The 25,642-nt window shown below is 39.0% G+C and overlaps 1 protein-coding gene across 7 annotated transcripts in view; it reads right to left on the minus strand.

Annotated features, from left to right (window-relative positions):
- Positions 1 to 25,642, minus strand: part of pip5k1bb (phosphatidylinositol-4-phosphate 5-kinase, type I, beta b) — a 54,731-nt gene that overhangs the window by 7,032 nt on the left and 22,057 nt on the right. For 4 of the 7 annotated variants that reach the window (XM_058389923.1, XM_058389917.1, XM_058389918.1 and 1 more), the window contains exons 4-13: positions 25,581 to 25,599; positions 24,009 to 24,139; positions 21,145 to 21,262; positions 15,354 to 15,506; positions 14,052 to 14,348; positions 6,551 to 6,747; positions 5,666 to 5,749; positions 3,183 to 3,231; positions 2,990 to 3,074; positions 1,578 to 1,733 (exon numbers count right to left, since the gene is read on the minus strand). In XM_058389923.1, the coding sequence (XP_058245906.1) occupies positions 1,578 to 1,733; positions 2,990 to 3,074; positions 3,183 to 3,231; positions 5,666 to 5,749; positions 6,551 to 6,747; positions 14,052 to 14,348; positions 15,354 to 15,506; positions 21,145 to 21,262; positions 24,009 to 24,139; positions 25,581 to 25,599 (1,289 nt within the window). The remainder of the gene's footprint in view (positions 1 to 1,577; positions 1,734 to 2,989; positions 3,075 to 3,182; positions 3,232 to 5,665; positions 5,750 to 6,550; positions 6,748 to 14,051; positions 14,349 to 15,353; positions 15,507 to 21,144; positions 21,263 to 24,008; positions 24,140 to 25,580; positions 25,600 to 25,642) is intronic. The other 3 variants (XM_058389921.1, XM_058389922.1, XM_058389920.1) reach the window with 1 other exon arrangement.

Below are 25,642 nucleotides of genomic sequence, written 5' to 3' on the forward strand. Positions count from 1 at the left end.
TTTTTGCTCATATCGCAAATTGTGCATTGAATGGCAGGAAATTGTTCTTTCATATTTACATTTACGACATTTGGCAGATGCACTTATCCAGAGAGACTCATTTTATACAATTGAGGGTTAAGGGCCTTGCTCAGGGGTCCAATAGTGGCAGACCTGGTATTCAGTAAACCTTACCCACTAAAGCTACCACATCCCTTCATACTGTCTAAGACACAACAGCAGCCTAATTTACTATAATGTTTGAGAATTAAAATAGGAAAAAGCACAGACACAGACTGGGACAGGGATATGTTTAAGAGCTTTAATGCTGGATTTATTAAAGACTAGAGATGCAGATGTCACAATACACCCCCCCCCCCAAATAACGCTGATGAAATCATGACTATCAGCTGATACTGATATTCAGACTATATGTTAAATATAAGTGTAAAAATAATAAATAACATACTAAACACAATATAGTGTAAATGTAATAAAATCAGTCCTAACAAATAGTAAATTTCCAGTTCCAAAGATACATTCATTTTCCAAATCCAATTCAAATCTTGAATCCCATTTGTTATAGGATCGATGTGCAATATGTCTTCTCTGATATCCCATCCCCTACTTTCTGTTGGATTCAACTGGATACTGATACTGGTCAATCTCAATCAAAGGTCCAAAAAAATGGGAAAACTAGTTTTTTCCACAACAGTTAAGCCAGTGGTGCTCAAAGTGGGGTCTCATTATTTATTTATTTATTTTTTTGTTACAGCGCTGAAAATCACATTCCACCATGATCCAAGTTATTATATTTAGTTAACTGGTTGCTTGAATGGAATAAGTTTCATCGAAAATGGAATAACTCAAAATCTAGTACACCTATGAATAATGTAAACGTGGAACTAATGTGAACTTTTTGGGGAAGTTCTATGATTTAGATAAGTAACATGAATATTACTGGATATATTTTTGAAAAATGTACCTAATACACTATATTGTCAAAGGCTTTTTGGACACCCCTCCAAATCATTGAATTCAGGGGTTGAGCTCGGCCCCTTAGTTCCAGTGAAAGGAACTCTTAATTCTTCAGCATACCAAGACATTTTAAACAATTATTTGCTCCCAACTTGGGGATGACCCCTTCCTGTTCCAGCATGACTGGGCACCAGTGCACAAAGGTCCATAAAGACATGGATAAGCGAGTTTGGTGTGGAGGAACTTCACAGAGTCCTGACCTCAACCTGATAGAACACCTTTGGGATGAATTAGAGTGGAGACTGTGAGCCAAACCTTCTCGTTTAATATCAGTGCCTGACCTCAAAAATGCGCTTCTAGAGGAATGGTCAAAAATTCCCATAAACACACTCCTAAACCTTGTGGAAAGCCTTCCCAGAAGAGTCGAAGCTGTTATAGCTGCAAAGGGCAGGCCATCTCCATATTACATTCATGTGCATGTAAAGGCAGACGTCCCAGTTTTGGCCTGACTCACAGTCTCTGCTCTAATTCAATGATTTGGAGGGGTGTCCCAAAACCTTTGGCAACATAGCGTATTTGAATAAACAAGCCCATTACTAGGATAAATTCATCATGCTCACCTTGTCCATCCAGACTGGCAAGACTGCGGGCTGCCACTAGTCTCTCAGCCCGGTCCTCTGCTCTGTCCTCCCTCTGCGGGGACAGCAGCTCCTGAGAGGACGATTTCATCGGGACTATGGAGTTACGCACTCTCTTAGAGGGAGAATACCGGTTTGCTGATAAAAAACAGAAAAGTGGAAAGTAGTTAAAATTAATTTCACAATATAACATGCCTCCATTATGTTTCGATCATAATATTATGTAACACACTGTGTGTAATACAAAACACCTCCCTAAAGTATCATATTAAAAAGAAACGCATGGAAATGAAGTTAATATTAGCCTGGAAATGGAAATGAAGCTGATAAAACGCTTTAGACCTGAGTTTTATTTACATATACCGCAGGTCTACACAGAACTATTTAAGGAAGTCTAGCAAAGCTGTGGAAGATATGGAAGCTGTTTAATAAACACGGTTTTATAAACATTACCATGTAAGAGCAGTCGGACATTATGGAAATTCTGTAAAGGAAAGGTGCTTTCAAATATAATGAGTGTCTAAATCAAATCAACACATTTTGTGTGATCAATATAAAACAATCCCTGAAACAATCAATGCTTTTAGGTGCACCGTTTTATAGGAAATTGGCTGCTAGGGCTTACAGATAATGTCGTTCTGATGGAATGTATTTCTATTTTTCTAAATGTAGCTGTCAATGTAAGCAGATAAATTATGGATCAGCTTTTTTGGCTGTTTGTCAGACGTTAGCCACAGTGACATCTGACAAATATCATGTTTCAGGATTAAATCTAGTTAAAATGTTAAAATCTTTGATAATATAATATATAGAAAATGTATTATATCTATATATTATATATAGAAAGGTGACATTACACTAAGGTGAGAAAACTATTTTTATTGCAACTTGCAGAAAGACAGGGAGAATGCTTCAAGTTACCGATTATCCAATGTATACTCGGGTCACAGGGAGTCTCAGGAGTCATCGGGCATCAAGGCAGATACACCCTGGACAGAGTGCCAACCCATCACAGGGCACACACTCATTCACTCACTACAGGCAATTTAGAGACTCCAATCAGCCTAGAAGCATGTCTTTGGACTGTGGAAGCACCCAGCATGGGGAGAACATGCAAACTCCACACACACAGTGACTCGAACCCAGGACACAGGAGGTGTGAGATGAACGTGCTAACCACTAAGCCACCGTGCCGCCTCAGAACACTTCAGGTGTTTTTTAAAAATCATTTGCATGTCTTGTTGACACTTTAGGTGCATTTTCATGTAAATCACAAGTAAGTGTAACATTTTGGCAGCTGTTATAATACAATGATGTGATACTGATGATATTCTAAAGTGGGAGTGACACGGCATGACAACTGGGCCGGTGCTACAAATAATTCTTCCACTTACTGTGAATTTTCCGGAAGACTCTGGTGCTCATGAATTTGAGAAACCTGTTTGCGTAAAAGCTCGGCCTGTGAACAGACACCGTATCCTACGGATACGGAAAAAAAAAAAGCCGAGAGATTTGATCAGGATGCCTGATTTCATAATGCGGCATCAGTAAGAAAGGCTGTTGATGATTTGCAATCTATCAACTTACACCATCGTAGACAAGCGCTTTCCAAGAGTGCTCCAGCTTCTTGATAAACCTTCAAGGAAAGAGAGAGAGAGAGAGAGCTTGGTTTGGCACAGAAAGCACTTATGTAAAATATTAGAAAAACAAGCACTTCTTTCTAAGCTGCATACACCCAGTGGGTAAATACTGAGTCATCGGTACTGTCACGTAAGGAATAAAACACAACCTGCTGTTAGAGGAAAAGAATCAAAACCAGGGTGGTGTGATGTGGCCTGACATGAAACATTCACTGTTACCACCCTGATGTGGAAAATTCTCCAAGTGTTTTATTCCTCTCACACCACAGCACCATGACAAGATAGTACAATTAGTTACCATTAAAGAAGAATTATTATCCATTTATAGTTACATCTAACATAGCAGATGTCAGCAAAGAAAACCCGTTCCTGTTATCGCTTACACTTTATCAGCTGTAAACATCCGCTCTCTCACCAGCTTCCCTTTTTTCTCATTCTCTTTAAATTAATATGACTCTCCCATGTCAGAAGACATAAAAGTTATGGCTTTACGTATGACCTCTGACTGGAAAGTGCTCTAAAAATAGTTCCACACGGAAAACTTCCCCATATCAACAATTGCATGTGTGTTTTTTTTTTTTTTTTGTGGCACTGTCCCTGTGTGAGTTATTGCTATAGAAATGCTAAAGTTTTAGCAAGAGCGCATTACTGTAGACCTTGCAGCTAAATCTATTGCCAGAGCTGCTGTTATGGAAAACTAATCAAAACCTTCTGTGTTCTCTGCTGTAGTAGAGCAGAATGTACTAGAACAAGGTACATATATATATATATATATATATATATATATATATATATATATATATATATATATATATATATCTATATCTATATATATATATACACACTATATTGCCAAAAGTATCTGCTCACCCATCCAAATAATCAGAATCAGGTGTTCCAATCACTTCCATGGCCACAGGTGTATAAAATCAAGCACCTAGGCATGCAGACTGTTTTTACAAACATTTGTGAAAGAATGGGTCGCTCTCAGGAGCTCAGTGAATTCCAGCGTGGAACTGTGATAGGATGCCACCTGTGCAACAAATCCAGTCGTGAAATTTCCTCGCTCCTAAATATTCCACAGTCAACTGTCAGCTGTATTATAAGAACGTGGGAGTGTTTGGGAACAACAGCAACTCAGCCACGAAGTGGTAGGCCACGTAAACTGACGGAGCGGGGTCAGCGGATGCTGAGGCACATAGTGCGAAGAGGTCGCCAACTTTCTGGAGAGTCAATCGCTACAGACCTCCAAACTTCATGTGGCCTTCAGATTAGCTCAAGAACAGTGCACAGAGAGCTTCATGGAATGGGTTTCCATGGCCGAGCAGCTGCATCCAAGCCATACAACACCAAGTGCAATGCAAAGCGTCGGATGCAGTGGTGTAAAGCACACCGCCACTGGACTCTAGAGCAGTGGAGACGCGTTCTCTGGAGTGACGAATCACGCTTCTCCATCTGGCAATCTGATGGACGAGTCTGGGTTTGGCGGTTGCCAGGAGAACGGTACTTGTCTGACTGCATTGTGCCAAGTGTAAAGTTTGGTGGAGGGGGGATTATGGTGTGGGGTTGTTTTTCAGGAGCTGGGCTTGGCCCCTTGAAAGGAACTCTGAATGCTTCAGCATACCAAGACATTTTGGACAATTCCATGCTCCCAACTTTGTGGGAACAGTTTGGAGCTGGCCCCTTCCTCTTCCAACATGACTGTGCACCAGTGCACAAAGCAAGGTCCATAAAGACATGGATGACAGAGTCTGGTGTGGAGGAACTTGACTGGCCTGCACAGAGTCCTGACCTCAACCCAATAGAACACCTTTGGGATGAATTAGAGTGGAGACTGAGAGCCAGGCCTTCTCGTCCAACATCAGTGTGTGACCTTACAAATGCGCTTCTGGAAGAATGGTCAAAAATTCCCATAAACACACTCCTAAACCTTGTGGACAGCCTTCCCAGAAGAGTTGAAGCTCTTATAGCTGCAAAGGGTGGACCGACGTCATATTGAACCCTATGGATTAGGAATGGGATGTCACTTAAGTTCACATGCAAGTCAAGGCAGGTGAGCGAATACTTTTGGCAATATAGTGTATATATATATATATATATATATATATATATATATATATATATATATATATATATAAATATACCAGCCAACCAATCTGAATCTAACGAGGTATACGGTATAGCTATACCGTATACGTACATGTAAGGAACACATAACTGCATGCTTCATTCATTCTAACTAAAGCCCTGAATATAGCATGTTGCAATTATTGCGACTGCACAAAGCTTTCCCATATTCATTATATTTTCCCAACCAGGACGTACTGTGCTTTTGTATTCATTCTAATTAGCTTCAGTTCTGTTGTGGCTGATTTTGGCTGTTAGACCGGAGGACGGTGTTAAAGTGCAGCACAGGACACCGTGTCCTACCTGTACGATTGCAGGATGTCGATTATCCCCAGGAAAATCAGCAGCTTCTCGCCCCTGTTGGTTCTGGCTGGGATTCCTCCCATTCTGCAGAAACAATACAGCAATACATCAGTGTTATACTTTCTATTGATTAGGTTTAGAGATAATGTCCTTCTGATGGAATATATTTATATTTTCTTTTTTTTGGCCACAGTGACAAATCTCAGGTTACAGCACTTTAAAACACTTAAACAGTAGATATTCGAAACAAAAAATGTTCAAAACAATTGAGTTTCATAGGCAAATGAGGTGTCATCTAATTAAATATGCATATATTTGCATGTTTTATTTTATAAACCAAATGACCTAGTCTTTGAATAATATTAGAATTAATAAATGTTCATTTCAATGTGAACAGAGTTGTTACTGAAAAATGTGTTGGATCATCATTTATTTATTGTTTAATCAGGAAAATTTCATGTGCTGCTCTAACAGTAAAATCCAATCAAACCATCCAATAATTATCAATATTTTGAGAAAGAAATCAATCAATCAGTTAAACTCTACAGGGATAGGAGTGAGCATGTGACATGATTTCCTGAATGCAGACACCCTAGAAATATTTTCTAGAGAAAATGGGGTTAAAAACTGATTTTAGGAAAAACAAGTTTTAATAATAATAATAATATGATTTGATGTATTTTACGACTCTAGTGTGTGTGGTTTATAAGGTTTTTCATAATGACACATAACTTGATGTTTATAGCAGGAAACAAGCTTTCAGGTATATATGACATGGCATGATTGGGTATTTAGGGCAGTTATGAGGACTATATTTCAGGCCATGATCATAAGTAAATGCAGCTTGGTATATCTGTGCAGTAGACTTTTTCAACAGCAACTCACGTGTCATCTGTGGTTACGGCCTCTGCCGCCTTGCCGCCCCCCTGGATGGACTCCATGGCGGTGGAGTAGAGGACCCTCTGTCCTACAGGACGCCTGCCGTCTCCTCCACTTCCATCTGCTTCTCTGTGGTTCTGTGTGTCCAGCATGTGTATGCCCAGGAGCAAGCTGTAATCCATGATCTTAAAGCTCTCCAACACCTGTATACATGTACACACACACACAGATGTTCACCACAATGTCCCTTGGATAAATAATAAATAAACACAGAACCAGTTGTAGGTCTATGATATTAGGCCTTGATAGCAGTTAATAAGATAAATCAGATGTTTCTAAGCTCTTTAATCCACAAAAGTAGCTCTACATGAAGCCTTCTGCATTAAGTATTCTGGAAGAGGCAGCCACGAGGGGCACTCCGTCACAGCTAAAACAATATGCCGAGGGTGTCAAATATGTGTTTCTCAGCAGTGAGATCAGCAAAAAACTGAGGGGAGAGAAAAACTTCAACAGTCAGCCAGTAAAGCAAGACATTTCCTCACAGGATTCATTCGGGGTCAATCGGGGCCATGATCACTATCTGCACACTTAGAGTGCACCAAGTCGGTTTCTGTATATGAGTATCCGGCTCGAAGATGCTGAGACACAAAGCATATGACGTCTGTTTTTTTTGGCATGGGTTATGTATGAATAACGAGAACACACTGACCTCCTTCCTGGCTAAAGCACTCTCTCTCTCTCTCTCTCTCACTCCCTCTCTCTCTCTCTCTAGAAAGCTTTTCACATGAACAAGGGTTTATATAATCCTGCTAAGTGATCAAAAATGCGTGAAGGGCACAGCTTTGACACAGGCTTTATTTTTTACTAAACTGTCTGGAATCTTATGTGAATGATATGAGAAATCTGTACCAGGGACCACCATAAATGACTCAGTGGAGATAAACTGAGGAAGTGAACGAGTAAATAATTACAGTGAATAATCAACCATCACGGAAATATACTTACAAGCAATGCAATTACCTGTTGGATGGGAAAATCAACATTGCTGACAGTTCAAGTCTATCTAAAGCAATTATCCTACTATAAAAAAAATCCAGGAAGCTCCAAAGCTACTGACCCAAAGCTCCAATACATCTCTATGCCTCTAGGTTCTCCATTTGCATGAGTGTGACCTGAACTGGAAATGTTTTTTTATTTTAATTAAATATTAAATCCTATTACATTGGAAACACTGGGAATCAGCAGAATTGAAATGCCAGCCTTTACCGGCTCCTAGTTTGTTAATAATATGCATGTTCTTTGAATTCTGGCTCTATCAGTTTCTCAACCTCGGCCACATCCCCAGTGAACTGTGCAGGACTGGTTTTAATCAATTATTTTATTATTTATTTCAAACAGGTTTAGTTGGCTCTTTTTCCAAAAGTATAAACAAACTAGGAGCCTGTTAAACTTTAAACTCGGCAAAGAGGAACGAATGCTGCCAACGCAACGTGCAGTGCTGCACATTCATGCTGACCGAACGTGGTCTTTCTTTGTGCCGTGAGCATCACATCCGATCACTCGCTTGCGCTGACATGAAAGTAAAACCTTCACGCTCATGTGACTTTTTTGTTCCCGGTTTTAGAGGCACACCTCTTAACCGTCTGTGTGCTCAACCAGATGCCCTTTGAAAGCTTCAGGCAAGCTTCCTAAAAAAATAAAATAAAATAAAATAAAATATAAAAATTAAATTAATTTAAAAATACAATAAAAAATTATAATAATAATAATATATAATAAAATTAAATAAATAAAATTACATAAATAAATAAAATTTAAAAAACGTTTATTCCATTGTTGAGGATAGTTTATTCATTTCCAAATAATCTACTCCTATTGAGCCACATACCCACCTGTCAATATAATATCTCTAAAAGTGTAAAGACTTACAGTATAGTTCTAAATCATCTAAAGCAGGACCACATGTGTATTAGATATTCAAGACACTTCTACTGTCACTGCATGCTGGAAATTTTTGGTGTAATCAAACAGCTGTGTGTAAATGTCCACAACCAGCCACTTTGCAAAACTCATGAATGGTTTCACCAACCGAAGCCACTTCCTAAGCTTTCTGTATGTGACTCCCAATAGGAAGGGAATATTTTGTGGGCAGCACTTGATTTCTCCAAAACTTCATTTGGAGTAACAGTGAGACGTGCCGTGGTGTGCCATCTATGTTTTCCACTGTATAATGAAATGAGAAATACTAGACGTAGGATACTGGTGAGCGAGGCTAATGTCTGCTTTGCATGGCCTTCTTGTTCCGGTCTTTTGAATAGGACCATGCTGCTTTGCATGCCGACTGTGGTAACCACGAGCCTCCAGCAAAGGTGTGTGTGTGTGTGTGTGTTTGTCGGGTCTTTATCATGAATAATACATCATTTTATTTGCTGAAGATTAAGGCAAGGATATTTCTACCGTTTCTACTATTCTGCCTAAGGCTATGAATGCAAATCTGTTGTTGACATTAAAATAGTGGTCGGTTGCTATGTGGTTACTGTCAGTTCAACCTGCAGGGTGTAAGAATGAGTTAGAAAAAAGTACGCATGAATACACCTGTCAGTTTCCACGTAAAATCAGATCCAACACAGAAACAGCAGCTTGGATGCTGTCAATGCAGCTCGGTTAGATCACATCCTGTCTGCTCTCAGATCTTCTCAGCGTTCAGAGCTTGAGTTCTCAAAATGTTATGGGCAAAGCTTCTTCTTCTTCTTCTTCGACTTATTGCAATATATATGTTCCTCTCACCAACCTCTTTCAGTTTCCCTGATAACATAAAAGTACAGCTTTACCTCTGTTCTCTGACTGGAAACTCCTTCCTCAATAATGCTAAATTAACATTAAAACTTGCACCAAAACAGACATTTTGTAATATGTCCATTAGACATGTCCCTGTGAATGAAAGTTTCTACTAGAAATGATGATGTATTATTGTATCATCCCTTCTCATTCAGAGAGAGAGAGAGAGAGAGAGAGAGTGGAATAAACTGAGCATGTGCAGACATCATCAACAATACAGTGGCTATTATTCCCCATATGTCAAAGACACTCTGACAGCAGCAAGCATTCCTGCTAGGCATGCCCCATAAACCATTATTTATATTCCCTCTACTTAACCACACACACACATTACACTAATGAAAAAGTGTGCAGTGGAGAACAACAGCATGTGTGACACAGTGAGTGACACTGCGATTTATGTGGAATTCTAAAAAATCTTTAAGCATACTGGAGCTTATGGCATGTGACTGATAAAAGCATGCATGTTCATCATCGAGGCTGTGTGAAATAGACAGATATGTTCAGATGTAGCTTAATTGTCAGTAAATAAACGATTCATAATTCAATCACCTTGAGACGATTGAGGAGTAAGAGCAGGTTCAGAAGAGTAAATAGGTTCAAGTCAAGAACAGAATACATTTTCTATCTGATCATTCATCTGTTAAATAGACAAACTGTGTGAAATTCTTGGGGCTATAAAAATCAACCAATCAATCAATAAATAAATAAAAGCCTACAACAGCACCAAAATAAACAAAAATAATAATAATAATAAATATTATTATTATTATTATTATTACTAATAATAACAATAATAATAACAACAATAATAAAATGTATAATAATAATAATAATAAACAAATTATTAATTAATTTAAGAAACAGCCAATACAGTTTGGTAAAATCCTGAACTCATGTTTGTGACATTACATTTTGAGAAGACTCACATAATTGGAAGGAAATAAAAAAAGCTATAGTGATGGAAGTCACAGTGAAGCTTTCTGGGAGGAGGAATGTGACATGCTTACTCAGGGACAAAGCACGATTTCCGCTTAGAGCACACTTCAACAACACATCACTTCACAGCTCACAGGAAGGAATAACAATGAGAACTAAAGAGTGTGTGACCTTCCAGGGCTTACACAAGAACCATTCTGAGCTGAAAGTTGCAGAAAACAACACAGTTCCTCTAGTTCTTCTTAACCGCTACACAAAGTGTGTGTTGTGGTAATCATGTGGTTACAGTAAGAGATGTACAGCAGTATGGGAAACATGGCTTTGGGCTGTAAAGAGTATCTTGATAAGTGTGTATGTATCATGTGAGTTTTAACACTGGGAAGAAGAAAGTTTATCATGTGCATGATTTACAATGCCATTGTTTTCAGCTGGTTTATATACTGTTAGCAAGTCCTGTAGGAGTGTATAGAGGAAATCAGTGGAATTCATAAGAAATCATCCAGTTAAACTCATAGCATGGTATTCAGTAACTACAGGCAGAATAAAACACAAGTTGTATAGTAATAGGAAAAACAAAATAAGAAATGACAAGGTGATGTAATCCATTAGTTCATTATTGATTATTTTCCAATAACAGCATATCCAAAATGTTCTCTTTCTCTAATTTTCCTTTGAGAACAATATAATGTTATCTTATACAATGACCAGGCATAACATTATGACCACCCGTCTAATATTGCGTTGGTCCCCCCTTTACTTCCAAAACAGCCCTGACCAGCATTAACTTCTTCAGCAATTTGAGCAACGGTAGCTCGTCTGTTGGATCACACGGGCCAGCCTTCACTTCCCACATGCATCAGTGAGACTTGCATTAGTGCTGATCATGTTAGCGCCTTCCTGGCCAAGCGGGACTGACAGAGAGCAAAAAAGAAAGAAAGAAAGAAAGAAAGAAAGAAAGAAAGAAAGAAAGAAAGAAAGAAAGAAAGAAAGAAAGAAAGAAAGAAAGAAAGAAAGAAAGAAAGAAAGAAAGAAAGAAAGAAAGAAAGAAAGAAGTGAAAGACTGGGGGCTTCAGAGAAACAGATGGTTCTGGGTGGAACTTGTAGAGATTAACTGAACATGCACGATCTGTTATGCCTCCAGAGAAAGGAAATGCTTCATAACCTGTTTGTTGGTAAATAAACAAGAGGTGGAGACTTTTCTGGAACATGGCCACGGCATCATGAAGAGCAACTTGATGCCACATATTAAGGCAATTCAGTCAGCCTGTTTCACTCTGTGGCATTAGAAGTCACTTCACTCGGGCCTTATAAAGCAGTTAAATAAAAGTCTGCCAGACTTTCTTATGTCATACTAACCAAGATGTCATGCTTCCAGTTTATTGTTTAGTTAAACTCTTGGGTATTATGAATTATTCAGTACTTACAGAGAAACTAATGGTATGCAATGTTAATCTGGACCCCAGCCTTTGAGGTTTAGAAGTTTAAAGTCCTAATATTGCGAAATGTTTTAGAAAGGATTAACCAGAAAAGAATTACTTATTCATTAAAGGCATTTAGGTTGTATTTGATTTTGTACCTCACCTAACTTGATAATACAAAGAGAAACATTCGGCCTCACTTGTATTTCCTCATAGTCCATTTGTACTTCTATAATTGCTAAATTATCAGCACATTCCCCATGTAGGACAGGCAAGGTAAACACATGTCTACAAACCAAACGAGTCTCGAAACTGCATTTATGTGAATAGGAAATGTGGGAGGAATCCTAAAAAAGGGTCAAAGATCAAGGTTGAGTCTTCCAATAAAGCAATTACTCAAACAGCCCCAAAGAGAAAGCACTGCTCTGTCTGTCAGCATTGTTTTGGCTATGTTATCTAATGGAAAAAGAAATTGCATCATGTGTGACGTCAAACGTCTGAAGGTCTAAAATAGAAAGGAATGTAACAGCAAAGAATTTTCAAGTGTTGCCTTGGCTGTTTTGGTTGCCTTGTTTTGGCCATGACTAGAACATTCCCTAATCAGATAATTAACTTGGACTGCCATCATGTCCTGAACTCTATATCTCCTAAGTGAACAAATAGTTCATCTCCTCAGCCTACTGGGAGTCTGACAGTAAACCAGTGATGTTCAGAAAAAGTCAAATAGAGTCATTTATCTTATCATGTCAAGATCTCAGCTTTAAGATACAGCTGCTTAAGTTTTAGACAGCCATTTTTCTGGACTCTGTGACCTTAATATGGTGTACAATAACAACCTAAAGTGCATGAAGCTATTTTCCTTTTGGCATGCGGGCAGGGCAGACACCCGTCAAACTGCCTCGAGGAAAGAAAAAAGGGAGTGACGGTGTTCTCGGAAATAAACACCAGACATACGGATGACAAACAAAATGTTGGATCAGGAGCTGCTTCCTTCATTGGTTCAAATACAAACATCTTTCACAAACAGACGTTCTTCTGCCTCCTTTCACTTTCATTTAGCTCTCAACCAACACCAGTAACACTGATGAGTTTCATTCTACCAATCCTTAAAGTATAACATCCTATTTTTGATGATTTATATTACATTAGCCAAAAAATATCAGCCTATAATAACCAAGATTTTGCTTATTACCTAACTCAGCTAGCCTTCCAGCTAGCAAGCTAATCAAATGCTCGAAAAACTTTCTCACAGTAGCATTTATCTCCATTTGCATATCCTGTCAAAGTCTAACATAATGATTAAATAGTTACTTTGATTATTTTCATATATCAAAAAGGTGTTTTTTTTAAATCATTATCAATGCCTATGTGAAATGCTAAAGTTAAATAGCTAGCTTTGCATGCTAATTCTTTTAGGCCTACCCTCTTCTAAGCCTAGTTAGAGGTTAAACCGTGGATTTTTTCATAAATACTGAGAAAATCTCTATATTTTAAACAGATCGGTGTAAATTCCACACAGTTACCATCTATCCATTATTATAGTTCATGTAGAAAAAGAGGTTAATTGTGCTATTCTGTATGAGACAGTCTGTACATCCAAATTTATGCACTAAATAGAGATGGGTTAATACACAGCTGCTGTCATTTTATCTTGTGGGAAATGCAAGAGAGTGAAATAGACTTTTTAGTCTATTTCAGTTAAAAATACTGGCCTGAGGCGCTTTTGCTAAACGCAATGTGGGCGATCTGCCATTAAAGAGTTATGACATAGCAAGTAAAATAAAACCCCCCCATTGTTTTCACACCTGGAAGAAGGAAAGACGGAGAGGCTAAATGTTATCTTCAACATCTACCTCCCTAAAAAGCTCACTGGAAAAAAACAAGCTTACAAAACATCCTTTCAGATCTGGGTTTCTGGGTCAGTTTTACTTTTTACCACAGACTAACAAAAGCTAGTAAAATAAGAAGCTGTGCCCTGCATCAGCATTATTATTATGAAATACATTACACATAGAGGTCAGCACATAATGGTTATATAAACCTTAATACGGTGTCAGAACATAGGATTATGACTTCAGACGAGTTACACAATCAGTAGCAATAACAGTAACGTGTTGAATTAACACCTAACCTTTATGACAGGATTCCAAGCTCCACATCAATCCCCTAATAAATCTGTGCCTCATTTTCATGATTATGGTTTTGGAAACCCTCGAACAGAGGGCTGGTTCGACCAGGGTGTTTCTACTAGTCCTGGTGATATGGTATCTCTTACAGCCTGGGTTGTAATCAGTGTGGTGGTGAGAACTTACCCGACAGTCACGCTGTAGGGTCTTCATCAAAGCGTTATAGGTCTCTGTGTCAAAGTACAGGCCTTCATGCATGTCCTGAAAGTCCAGATCCTTGTAAGTGGGACAGGATTTCTCACGCTCTTTTCGAGAGGCTCGCCGCTTGTACGTGGAACCTTTGAGGTCATATTTGTAGTGCATTTTTACAGAGCGGGGCAGGACGTTGTTCATAACCACCACGCGGATGTTCATTCCACCCGACTGCATGCAGTAGAGACCGTAGAACTTTGGCAAAAGTGTCCTGGGGTTCTGGTTGAGGTTCTGTGTAAAATAGAGGGACACAGGAACACAGAAAAGAGGCTCAGATTGCGTGTGGTTGATTTGGATCAGATGACGAATTCAAAACAAGTGACCTTTAAAATATGTGGGCCTTTTGTTTCGTGAACAACTGATTGTTCTTGTGGTCACCAATATCACATTTGGTGTCATAAACCATTTCCATTAACAGCAAATATCTATCTATTGGAGAGTACAATACACAGTTTAGGTTTATTTTCAATACATCCAGAGTCTAGTCCACATTGTGTGCACTCTCAGTTCAATAATAGCTTAAAGGCAACTAGCTTTTAAAAAAAAATGGTTTTAATTAAGGAACATTTAACATATCCAACATCTTCACATATTACATAAGGCCCAAGTTATCCATTAGTCAAAGTTAATACTGAGTGTTTTATATAATGCTGGCTAGGCCATTTATGTACAGAATAAACACAACACAGTGTGCTGTTACAGGAAAGTAATCATAGGTGCGGTGATGTGACGCAGCCTGATGCCAAGCAGCACATTTCACCACCATGAAGTTGATTACTTTCCAATATTTGCATGTCCCAGTGATTATGAATGAATTGGTTATACTTTTAATCTTTTAAAATTTACAGTCACATGCATGCACATGCTGTAGCTTCTTCCTGCCTTATTTACTGTAAATAGTTTCTTTACCAGTGAGACAAATGACAAAATCCTAACACAATAAATACTATTTACCCATAAAATATGCAGATGTTGTTTTTGCAAGTCAAACGAATACATTACATGGAATTTCCCCTACAAAAAACAATGGAGGATCATTTATAAAAAGAGATCGAATCACGTGGTTATGGTGAACTCGCTCTCCTCTACCAGCCCCGGTGTTGTTTCGCTGGAGACATGTCCTCAGAGCATTCACTCACCGAGCCCTTATTAGGAGCTGAGAGGAGAAGAGGAAAGCAAGGAAAGCCTTGTGGAGTGAAGGAACGAGTCAAGCTCTGACAAAGCACTGCGACTCACCATGTAATAGCCTGGCAGCAGTTTCTGCAGAAACTCAGCCTCCTTGTGCTGTAGAGTCTTGATGATGAACTCGTCATCGCTGGTCAGGTAGAAGAGCGAGCCGCTGGCCCCGGGGTTGGACAGCTCGATCAGGGGCTCCTTGCAGATGGAGTACTGTAGGAGAGGAAAGGGAGAAGCAGTGAGATTCACACTGTATCACAACCGTGTCCCCTTCGAGACGCAATCACGGCTTAACTGGACATAGGAAATGGAAAATGGTGAAGTCCTCAGCTGACATCATTGCATTTGTGTCTTAAAGGTCAAAATCCCCACAATCACGTTCCAAAATCTAGTGGAAAGCCTTCCCAGAAAAGTAAAGGTAATCATAAATTCAATTAATTCTATAATTTGTCTATAAATTCTGCATCAAAAAGCAACCAAGGAAAAATTTGTCAAGGGAAAACTCCCATGATCCATATCTTGGTGACAGCTGATAGTGTGCCTGCAAAAAATTCCCCTTCTATAACTGTGTAATAAATGATCAAAAAGTATAACCAGGAACTTGTAAGCAACTTATGAGTATTCTAAATTTACTTTAGGATTCACATCATCTTTCTCTTCTTTCTATTTCGTCTTATATTTTTGTGTGTGTGTTTATATTACGATTAAATCGCACCCTTTTTGTGTGATCGACCGCGATTAATCGCCCACTTATAGTGAAATTAAACATACACTTTTTATTTGGTTTAACATGTCGGTTTGTTTTGCTGCTCGTCGGTTTGCTAGTAAAACCTGTGATTTGTGTGTTTTGCTTTTAAATGATATGATAAACTCGAGGAGCTTCGATGGTAGGCCAGTTCTTCGTTACAGTGTATGCACACACACACACTCATTCAGTCGCTGCTGTGTACACACTACACGATGGATCGGTGACAGAAGCTTTCACACTGCATGACTTCACAGTAGGAAGAATCGCCCACAACTCTGTCTGATCTGCAAACTGCGTTTCACAACCGAACGTATGCGAGAAAAAAATAAGAAGAAAATAACGCGAAGATCACACGTAAGATCAGAGTTCTTGTGCGAGACTGGAAATGGAACCCTGCAAAAAGTTTGTGAGCCAAATGGTCAGTGCCTGGGAACAAGGATTGTGTGTTCTGTATAAATGAACAAATGAATAATGTGCTGCTGCTGATGTGGCTGGTCAAGCAAATGTTTCTGTTTTATTTCTGTTTGATGCTATTGTAAAGCTTATATAACTATAAGATATAACTACTAAAGTCGTGCCGTGTGAAAGGAGTTCTGACTGAAACATACCTCAGTGATGACCTGCAGCCAATGAGAGTGAGATACAGGGCAGCGGGCAGTTCAGGGAGGACTTATAGACTACAATATCAGACAAAATGACTTAAATATAGTTATATCAGTATAAATAAGCTTTATAATAGCATCAAACAGAAATAAAGCAGAAACATTTGCTTGACCAGCCGCATCAGCAGCAGCACATTGCAAAATTATTCATTTGTTCAATTCTGCAGAACGCCCAATCCTTGTTCCCCGCATTGACCATTTGGCTCGCGAACTTTTTGCAGGGATCCATTTCCAGTCTGACATCATGTGTGATCTTGCGATATTTCCTTACCATTTCTCGTGTATGTTCGGTTGTGAAACACAGTTTGCGGACCAGACAGAGTTGTGGGCGATCCTTCCTATTGTGAAGTCATGCAGTGTGAAAGCTCCTGCTGCCGATCCATCGTGTAGTGTGAACACAGCAGTGACTGAATGCTCCCACAGATAGTCCTGTGGTGTGAAAGCAACAGTGATCCGATGAAAAGTCGTGCAGTGTGAACCTGGCATTAGAGTGAAAAACTCCCGACCCCAATATCATCTGCGTGACACAAATTACGTTAATGACCCACCTTTATAATATTATGACCACCTACATAATATTGTGTTGGTACTGACCCATCATGCACTGTGTATTCTGACACCTTTCTATCAGAACCAGCATTAACGTCTTCAGCAATCTGAGCAACAGTAGCTCGTCTGTTGGATCGGATCACACGGGCCAGCCTTCACTCCCCACGGGCATCAATGAGCCTTGGCCCCGTCCATGACCCTGTCGCCGGTTCACCACTGTTCCTTCCTTGGAATGTTTTTGATAGATACTGACCACTACAGACCGGGAACACCCCACAAGAGCTGCAGTTTTGGAGACGTCCAGTCATCTAGCCTGTTGTATCTTATAACTGCCTGAACTGCTGTAACACAAGAATCTATCTATCTATCTATCTATCTATCTATCTATCTATCTATCTATCTATCTATCTATCTATCTATCAGCGGTTGTAGTAAAGGACTACATCTGGAATGGGATGTTCAAAAAGCACATAATGTGATGGTCAGGTGTATATAAGCTTCTGGCTTCATATTCAAGCTTCAAGGATCAGTTCACTGATTGTTATACCCCATTACTCTACCAGGGTTTTGTGTTGATTGTATCTTAGTTCCTGAACTATTTGTGCTAACACGAGGGCCTGTTTTTAATAAAGAATACAGACAATGCACTTCTGTGAAGTGCTCTGAATGAGGAAGTCTGCTAAATAATTATAACTGTAAATGGTAATACTTTAACCTCTCAAATTTAAGCCAACGAAACCGGGAAATCCAGAGCAAGAGAAGACAGCCTGGATATCTTATTTCAAATACCTCATCACAACAAACCAGTGAATCCTTGCCAACTTGAAAACAGGTCACAAAGCAACAGGTTTGTGCCATAATGTGGGTGTTATATGTGTTACAGACAAGCAGACGTCTACATTTTAATCACACAGTATTGCTCATTTCCCTAGGTCACTAAAAGGACAGCGTGTGCGATGGGAACTGAAAGTCAAATGTTTTAATCAGGATTGTAAAAATGATATTCCTGAAAGGGATTTTTATGCATGGTGTTGTTTTTTGTGAGATGTTGTGTCGAGACGATACAGAGCACTGCACAAAAGCATGATGTGGTGGTGAGGAGAAAGAAAAACTCAACAAACTCCAGAACACTGCCACCCATAAACACAGGGTCTGGTTAATGAAATTCCTGAACAGCTTTATGCCACAAACTTCATGCACACATGCACGCACACACACACACACACACGCACACACACGCACACGCACACACACGCACACACACACACACGCACACACACACACGCGCACACACACACACGCGCACACACGCACACAGAAAAAGAGCGAGAAACAAGCACATGCACAGTGTCTGGTTAATGAAAATGAGCAGTGATGTTATGCCTGGAGCACAAACACAAAGGCATTTGCATTTGGACCTGCAGTAAGACTGTGTGTGTGTGTGTGTGTCTGTGTGTGTGAGTTTCTGTACTGAGAAAAAGAACTGAAAATCTTTCACTACACGTTTACTCTAAATTTATGGTTACTCTAAACGTATGACAAAAGTCTAAAAGTTGATGTGAATTAAATATTTTTGTAAAATATTTTCATAACCTGTTCAATCAAATCTATATGAATCAAATCTATAGCTTTAAGAGGACTGTATTTCACAGAGTGATTTTTGTGCAGATTTTGAAATTATTTTTCACATAATTCACACGCTCTAATGATGCACATCCATTGTAGTATTTAGCTAGTGTCAAATAACTAGTAAGTCTGACTCGCTATCCAGATTTGACTTGTTGTTGTTGTTGTTGTTGTTAGTGCTGCTCCCTGTTTGGGGTCGCCACAGCGGATCATGTGGTCTGCATATTTGATTTGGCACGAGTTTTACACCGGATGCCCTTCCTGACTCAACCCTTGGATTTTTATCTAGGCTTGGGACATTTAACTTGTTATTATCATAAATAACTAAGTAAAGAGGATGTTGTCTGCATTATACACCGACCAGCCATAGCATTATAACCACCTGCCTAATATTGTCCCTCTTTTGCTGCCAAAACAGCCCTGCTCCGTCATGCACTGTGTTTTCTGACACCTTTCTATCAGAACCAGCGTTAACTTCTATAGCATTTTCAGCAACAGTAGCTCATCTGTTGGATCGGATCACACGGACCAGCCTTTACTCCCCACGTGCATCAATGAGCATTGGCCGTTCATGATCCTGTCACCCGTTCACCACTGTTCCTTCCTTTGGTCCACTTTTGATAGGTACTGACCACTGCAGACCGGGAACACCCCACAAGAGCTGCAGTTTTGGAGATGCTCTGATCCAGTCACAATTTGGCCCTTCGTCAAACTCGCTCAAATCCTTACTCTTGCCCATTTTTCCTGCTTCTAACACATCAACTTTGAGGACAAAATGTTCACTTGCTGCCTAATATATCCCACCCACTAACAGGTGCCATGATGAAGAGATAATCAGTGTTATTCACTTCACCTGTCACTGCTCATAATGTTATGCTTGATCGGTGTATGTGATGTCACTTATTGTACTAGTAAACTAATATTTGTTTACTTTTTTTTTCTGTCCATCTCATCCTAAAACCTATATTACTATATAACCATATCACATATTTTACTCCTATAAAGTGTAATGGGTTTCCTCATACATCCTTGTACACTTTTTCCCTAACAGCTGCACTTTGACTTGTGTTATAAGCACGTTTCAAGTAAACCAGTCTTCTGTTCTTTTCTCAGTATGCACTGAGCCAGGTCATCATGTTCTCATCATCATAAATGCATTGAATGTTGCCAGAAGCTGCATCCTTTTCTTTACTCGTGTTTTGTCTTTTTCTTTCACACTCACTTCTCTCCTCCTCTTGTTCCTTCACCTCTGCACCCCCTCATTCTTTAGAATCTCTCCACTCAAATGTGCTGGAAATTCCCACAAACAAATGCATAAAGGTGGGAGAAAAAAATATGAAGCTGTGAATGACGACAGGATGAAAACGTTGGAGAAGCTTCTGGGAATTTTAATATCCTGTCTCTAGGCCTCAGTAGACGTTCTGTTCACAGAGTGAATGTGTGCTCCATTATGGCACACAAGAGCGTAGAGGTAAAGACGTGTAGGTTTGTGGCTATAAAAGAGGAGACGAAGGAAGCGTCAACCAATGAATGACGTGCTTTTGAAAGCCTCTTCTGTGCCCTGAGGCTAATTACTGGCTGATTATATTCCACTGAGCAAGCAAGACGATTACCAAGATGACTGCATAGTATAGCTAATTAATGTTAGTGCTCTGTCAAGCACACACACACACACTAACACACACACACACATATCTGTAGGCACACACCTACATATTTGCACAGTCACATGCGCACATAAACGCATGCACATACACACCCACATATTTTTCACCTTGCTTGCGTGTATAGTGCATACACACCTAAAAGAAGGTTCCGGATCCCTCAGACACACACGAATGCAGTGCCTTGAAACGGAAATGCCTACACTAACAGCAGGGTTACTGCAGAGGCACTGCAGATGCTGAAATCCCATCTGGACCTGTGCACAGCTTCATCAGCTGCAGTTTACTGTACTAACTCAACTCCTCATCATCAAATCTGGTCAGTGAGCAGTGTGAACTAAGACTACATAATTAGGATTGGTCATCAGTCATTATCTCATAATCCCTTAATAATTAGGCTGCCCGTTAAGAGCCTTAACTCAGAAAGGATAAGAAGTTAAGAGCCTTAACCTGAGGGATAACGAGAGAAGCAAGAGGCTTTATTATAGTTAATCATCAGCCAGACACCTAGTTTATGCCTGTACTAAGCGACTCTTCATCCTGCAATATAACAATTTGTCCCTTTTGTAAAAGGAGGTAATAAAACTTCGACTAATACCTACCAGGTAGTCATCTGGTTTAATTCCAAACAGCTCTCGGAAATACCGGAAGGCCAACGGTGCATAGGTTTTGAACCGGAAGTCAGGGTAGTGGTGTGCTGGAGTCAGGTTACTGCCCTCACTGTGACAAGATAGAAAAACATAAAGAAGTTAATTATGAAAATAGAATAAAAAAAATTATAATAAAATGTAGGCTAAATATTGTACTTTATTCTTGAAAACAAAACCAGGACGTCCAGACATGAGCTGCAACTATGACTAATCTTTTTTTTAAATAAACATTTTTAAAAATTATAAATTAATTATAAATTATATAATAAATATTTTTTTTATTGTATTATTATTACTTTTTTGTTTATTTATTTATTTATTTGTTTTTTATTTATTTATTTATTTATAGTTGTAGTTCATGTCTGAACTTCCTGTTTTTATTCATTCATTTATTTTATTTTATTTATTTATAATTTATTTTATTTCATTTTTTTCCCTCTACCAACTGATAGTTGCAGTTCACTAGACTATTAAAGGAATACTCTAGTGGTCTTCTTTCTTTAATTTCTATCCACTGCATTTGTTACAAACAGGTGATTTCTACAGAGACAACTTAAATAGGGAGCCTAAGGGCAGATGTTGATGTTGGTGTATTACATTGACACATCATTTAACAGATGTTCTTGTGCAGAATACATCAGAGAAATACTTGTCTGATTCTCTACTGTAAAAACAACACATAAACAAACAAACAAAGAAACGCCGCACTCATGCAAGCACAAATAAGACTATCAGTAAGGCAACACTTTTAGTTTAACGTTTATTACAAGCAGATATTTTCAACATAAACATATTTATAAGTTAGTTTTATAACTCGAAACATCTGTATCCTCAAAATTTCTGGAATTCATCCATTCAGAAGTGAGACGATTTGTTAGATGAGAGTACTCATGGTTGTAGTTTATAGAGTCGCATATTTTATACTTTTATTACAAGACTACAGCGCCTGCCCTTAGACTTCCGTTATAAGGGAATTTTGAGCTGGTTTTCTCAGTAGAAAGAAACATATGTAGTGAAATAACGATTTGGTAGAAAAATCATCCTTTAATTATTGATAACGACTCATAATATCCAGTCTAGATTTGTTTTAGACATAAACTTTGATCTGTATAAAAGAAGGGCTTTCACAAACTCTGTAATGCTAATCCTCTGGGAAAAGTATCTGAGACAGTATCTAACAAAAATGCTTCTTTGGCCTGAAATAGAGAGTGAAAGTTCCCAGGCGAAACGATCCTGTATCCCTGAGGACTAAGAGGTCATTTGATCTCTTTCAGCCTCCATTCACAAAGTCCTTGTTTGGAATGTAACACACCGAGAGCGAATACGCAATGCAAACCATGACACGGAACACTGTGAACGATCCCTGAGGCTAAGGAGGTCCTAGACGCTGCTGCACTAAATGAGACCGGGTTTTACCTGGAAAACATGCAAACCTGAGACCCGAGCAGCTTGGAAAAGAAAAAAAGTTGAGCGGGATTAAGCTTCAATATCCTTAAAAACACCAAAAAAAAATCAAACAGGACTAAAAATGGTGAGTGAAAAGATAAGCACTTATTGATTACAAAAAATCGATATTCACTTTATATTTAGAGTCTTATCGCGTGCAAGCGAAGTGGTACACTCGATACCGTTGCCACCGTTGGTGTACTTTTCACATTAGCTGCTCTTAATGGTTTCAAGGGTTGTCATTTTGCACATGAAAGAGCAAAGAGATGCCAAGCATGCTTGGCAGGAGGTGTTGATAGCACTGGCAGTGCACTGGAGTTGGACCTTTGCTGTCATTTCTCTTGCAGCCAGCGCAATGTGGAAACCTTCAAACTTGTTTTTGACTTCAGAGAGTCATTTATTTTAGTTGCTTGCGCAATTCACCGATGCATTATGGAGACAAATGACCTGGCAATGCCTAAACAATGGATGGTTTCAATATATATCTACATAGAATGCTGTTTCTAACTTGAAAAGTATTTCAGGGGTCAGTGGAGGTCCTAAAGAGACTGACTTACAGTATATTAGTAAGTAAATAAAAAGATCTAAAAAACCGACTGCCTAATTGTCATCTAAATAAGGAAGTATTATATAGCGCAAGCTACCACGAACAATTTACACAAGGATAAATCATATCCTTATTCCGGGACAAACAGCATTGTGGATTGTGGAATTAAAACCTCCCTAAAATGTTTACTCGGGTAAATATGTAATTAGTCATCTAAAAGACTTTTTCATGCAAGTTAACATGTAATCCCTAATATTTACTTTAATATTTTTTTTTTTTTGCAAAAGTAAAACTACAAGAAAGATTCACCAAAGAAAATTATGACTGTACACACGGACTTTATTGCTAATCTCTCAAATGTTAGCTAGCGTGATAATAACTCAGGGGAAACTTTAGCTAAGCAGCTGTATTGTTAATCTCGCAGCTGCTTAGCTAGCATGATAACAACTCTGAAGATACAGCCTAGCAGAATGCTAATAGCTAGCTAGCTATGTGTACATAGGAGACAGATAGATTACAGAAATTTTTTGATCAACCCCTTGAAGCACTCTGATGCTAAAAGTTTACCTTATGACAAATATTTGATTACACAGGACTGCAGTATTGTTTTTGAAAATGTAGTGAGACATTTTCTGTTAATGTGTGTGGAAAAGTCAAAGTATTAGGGGGCAGGAAAACTCAAGAGATACCGTCCACCTCTGGATACAGGAAGGATTCAGATGAATCCACAGGCAGAGAGTATGAGACAGCACTATGCTAAAGTAGTACTCAGATACATTATAAACTAACATGAGAATAGTTTTAAAATCGAACTGGGGCTTACCTGGGCAGAAACACACTCTCCACCACGTAAAAATCCTGCATGAGAACATCTCGGTCAGGTTTTGAGGTCAAATTCCCAACAGTGTAACCAATGCCCAACTGGATGGCTCCTTTAATAGCCGATGATGATGTCTGGTCAAACATACACACATAAAAAACATCAGAAAACTGCTAGGATTCCATGTTGTGACTTACGTGTATAGCTACTTTCCGCAATGTTGCATGAAAAGTAAAGGATCATTAAGAAAGTATGTCAACCGTATGGGGAAGGGAGGGCTACTGACATCCATATACCGTGGAAACGAGACTGAATGGCCCTCTGTTGTTGCCACTATTTTTGCGTGTGGACATTTTACATTGTATTACAGCTATCTGATCTCTGTTGTAGTGCTGAGGCAGCATATACTGTAGATGACACCGATAAACTATTCTGATCAAAGTATACAATTGTGCTACTCAGAGGGCCACACAGTCTTCCAGCACTCTGTACTACCACATGTCACTTCCTCTTCCTTCAAGTTACCCCAAACTTTTTCTATATTGAATAAAATTGCTTCATGGGGCAGTTCTACAAAAATGTATTCTATGAATCCAACCTCAACATATATCTACATCTCCAGTAAACCAATAACAGCATATACACTTTTACATATTGCCAAAAGTTTTGGGACGTCTGGCCTGACCTTTGCAGCTATAACAGCAACTCTTCTGGGAAGGCTTTCCACAAGGTTTAGGAGTGTGTTTATGGGAATTTTTGACCATTTGTTTAGAAGCGCATTTGTACAGGCACTGATGTTGGACGAGAAGGCCTGGCTCACAGTCTCCGCTCTAATTCATCCCAAAGGTGTTCTATCAGGTTGACGTCAGGCCAGTCAAGTTCCTCCACACCAAACTCACTCATCCATGTCTTTATGGACCTTGCTTTGTGCACTGGTGTGCAGTCATGTTGGAACAGGAAGGGGTCATCCCCAAACTGTTCCCTCAAAGTTGGGAGATTAAATTTGTCCAAAATCTCTTGGTCTGCTGAAGCATTAAGAAGTCCTTTCACCAAGCCCAACCCCTGAAAAACAGCACCTGAATTCACTGATTTGGAGGGGTGTCCCAAAACTTTTGGCAATATAGTGTATGTATGTAATAACAAAGGTCATTTGCATACTGGAAAATGATTGGTTCCAATATTTTGTGATGAAATATAGCCCCTGTTTGTTAATACACAGATTTCCTAATGCCTCTAGTTTCTTAAAATGTAACTGCTGTAAAACTTTGACCAGTTTTCTAAAAAAAAAATAAGAACACATGTTTAGGGTAACTTAAATGAATGAAAGGAACCCTCGATACTAAACTAAAACACTGAGGTCCAGGCTTATAAAAATAACATCCCTTGGTAAAGTATGTATTATTTTTTCAGTTATTAACCCCTTAAAGCCTCAGCCTTATTATTAACGCTTATTATTCAATAAGTATGATGAATTATTCAGAAAATGCAGTGAAAGAGAAAGTAAGGATCCAATACTAACTCCTGGGACTTTAAGGGGTTAAAAGTTTAATGTATCGCAAGAAAGTTACGACTTACTGTCATTGGGTTCCTCAGCCTAAAAGAATAAATATTTATTAGCATATGCACCACTTCCTTTA

This window comes from Hemibagrus wyckioides, linkage group LG05 (assembly GCF_019097595.1).
Source record: "Hemibagrus wyckioides isolate EC202008001 linkage group LG05, SWU_Hwy_1.0, whole genome shotgun sequence".
In the NCBI taxonomy this organism is placed as follows: domain Eukaryota; kingdom Metazoa; phylum Chordata; class Actinopteri; order Siluriformes; family Bagridae; genus Hemibagrus; species Hemibagrus wyckioides.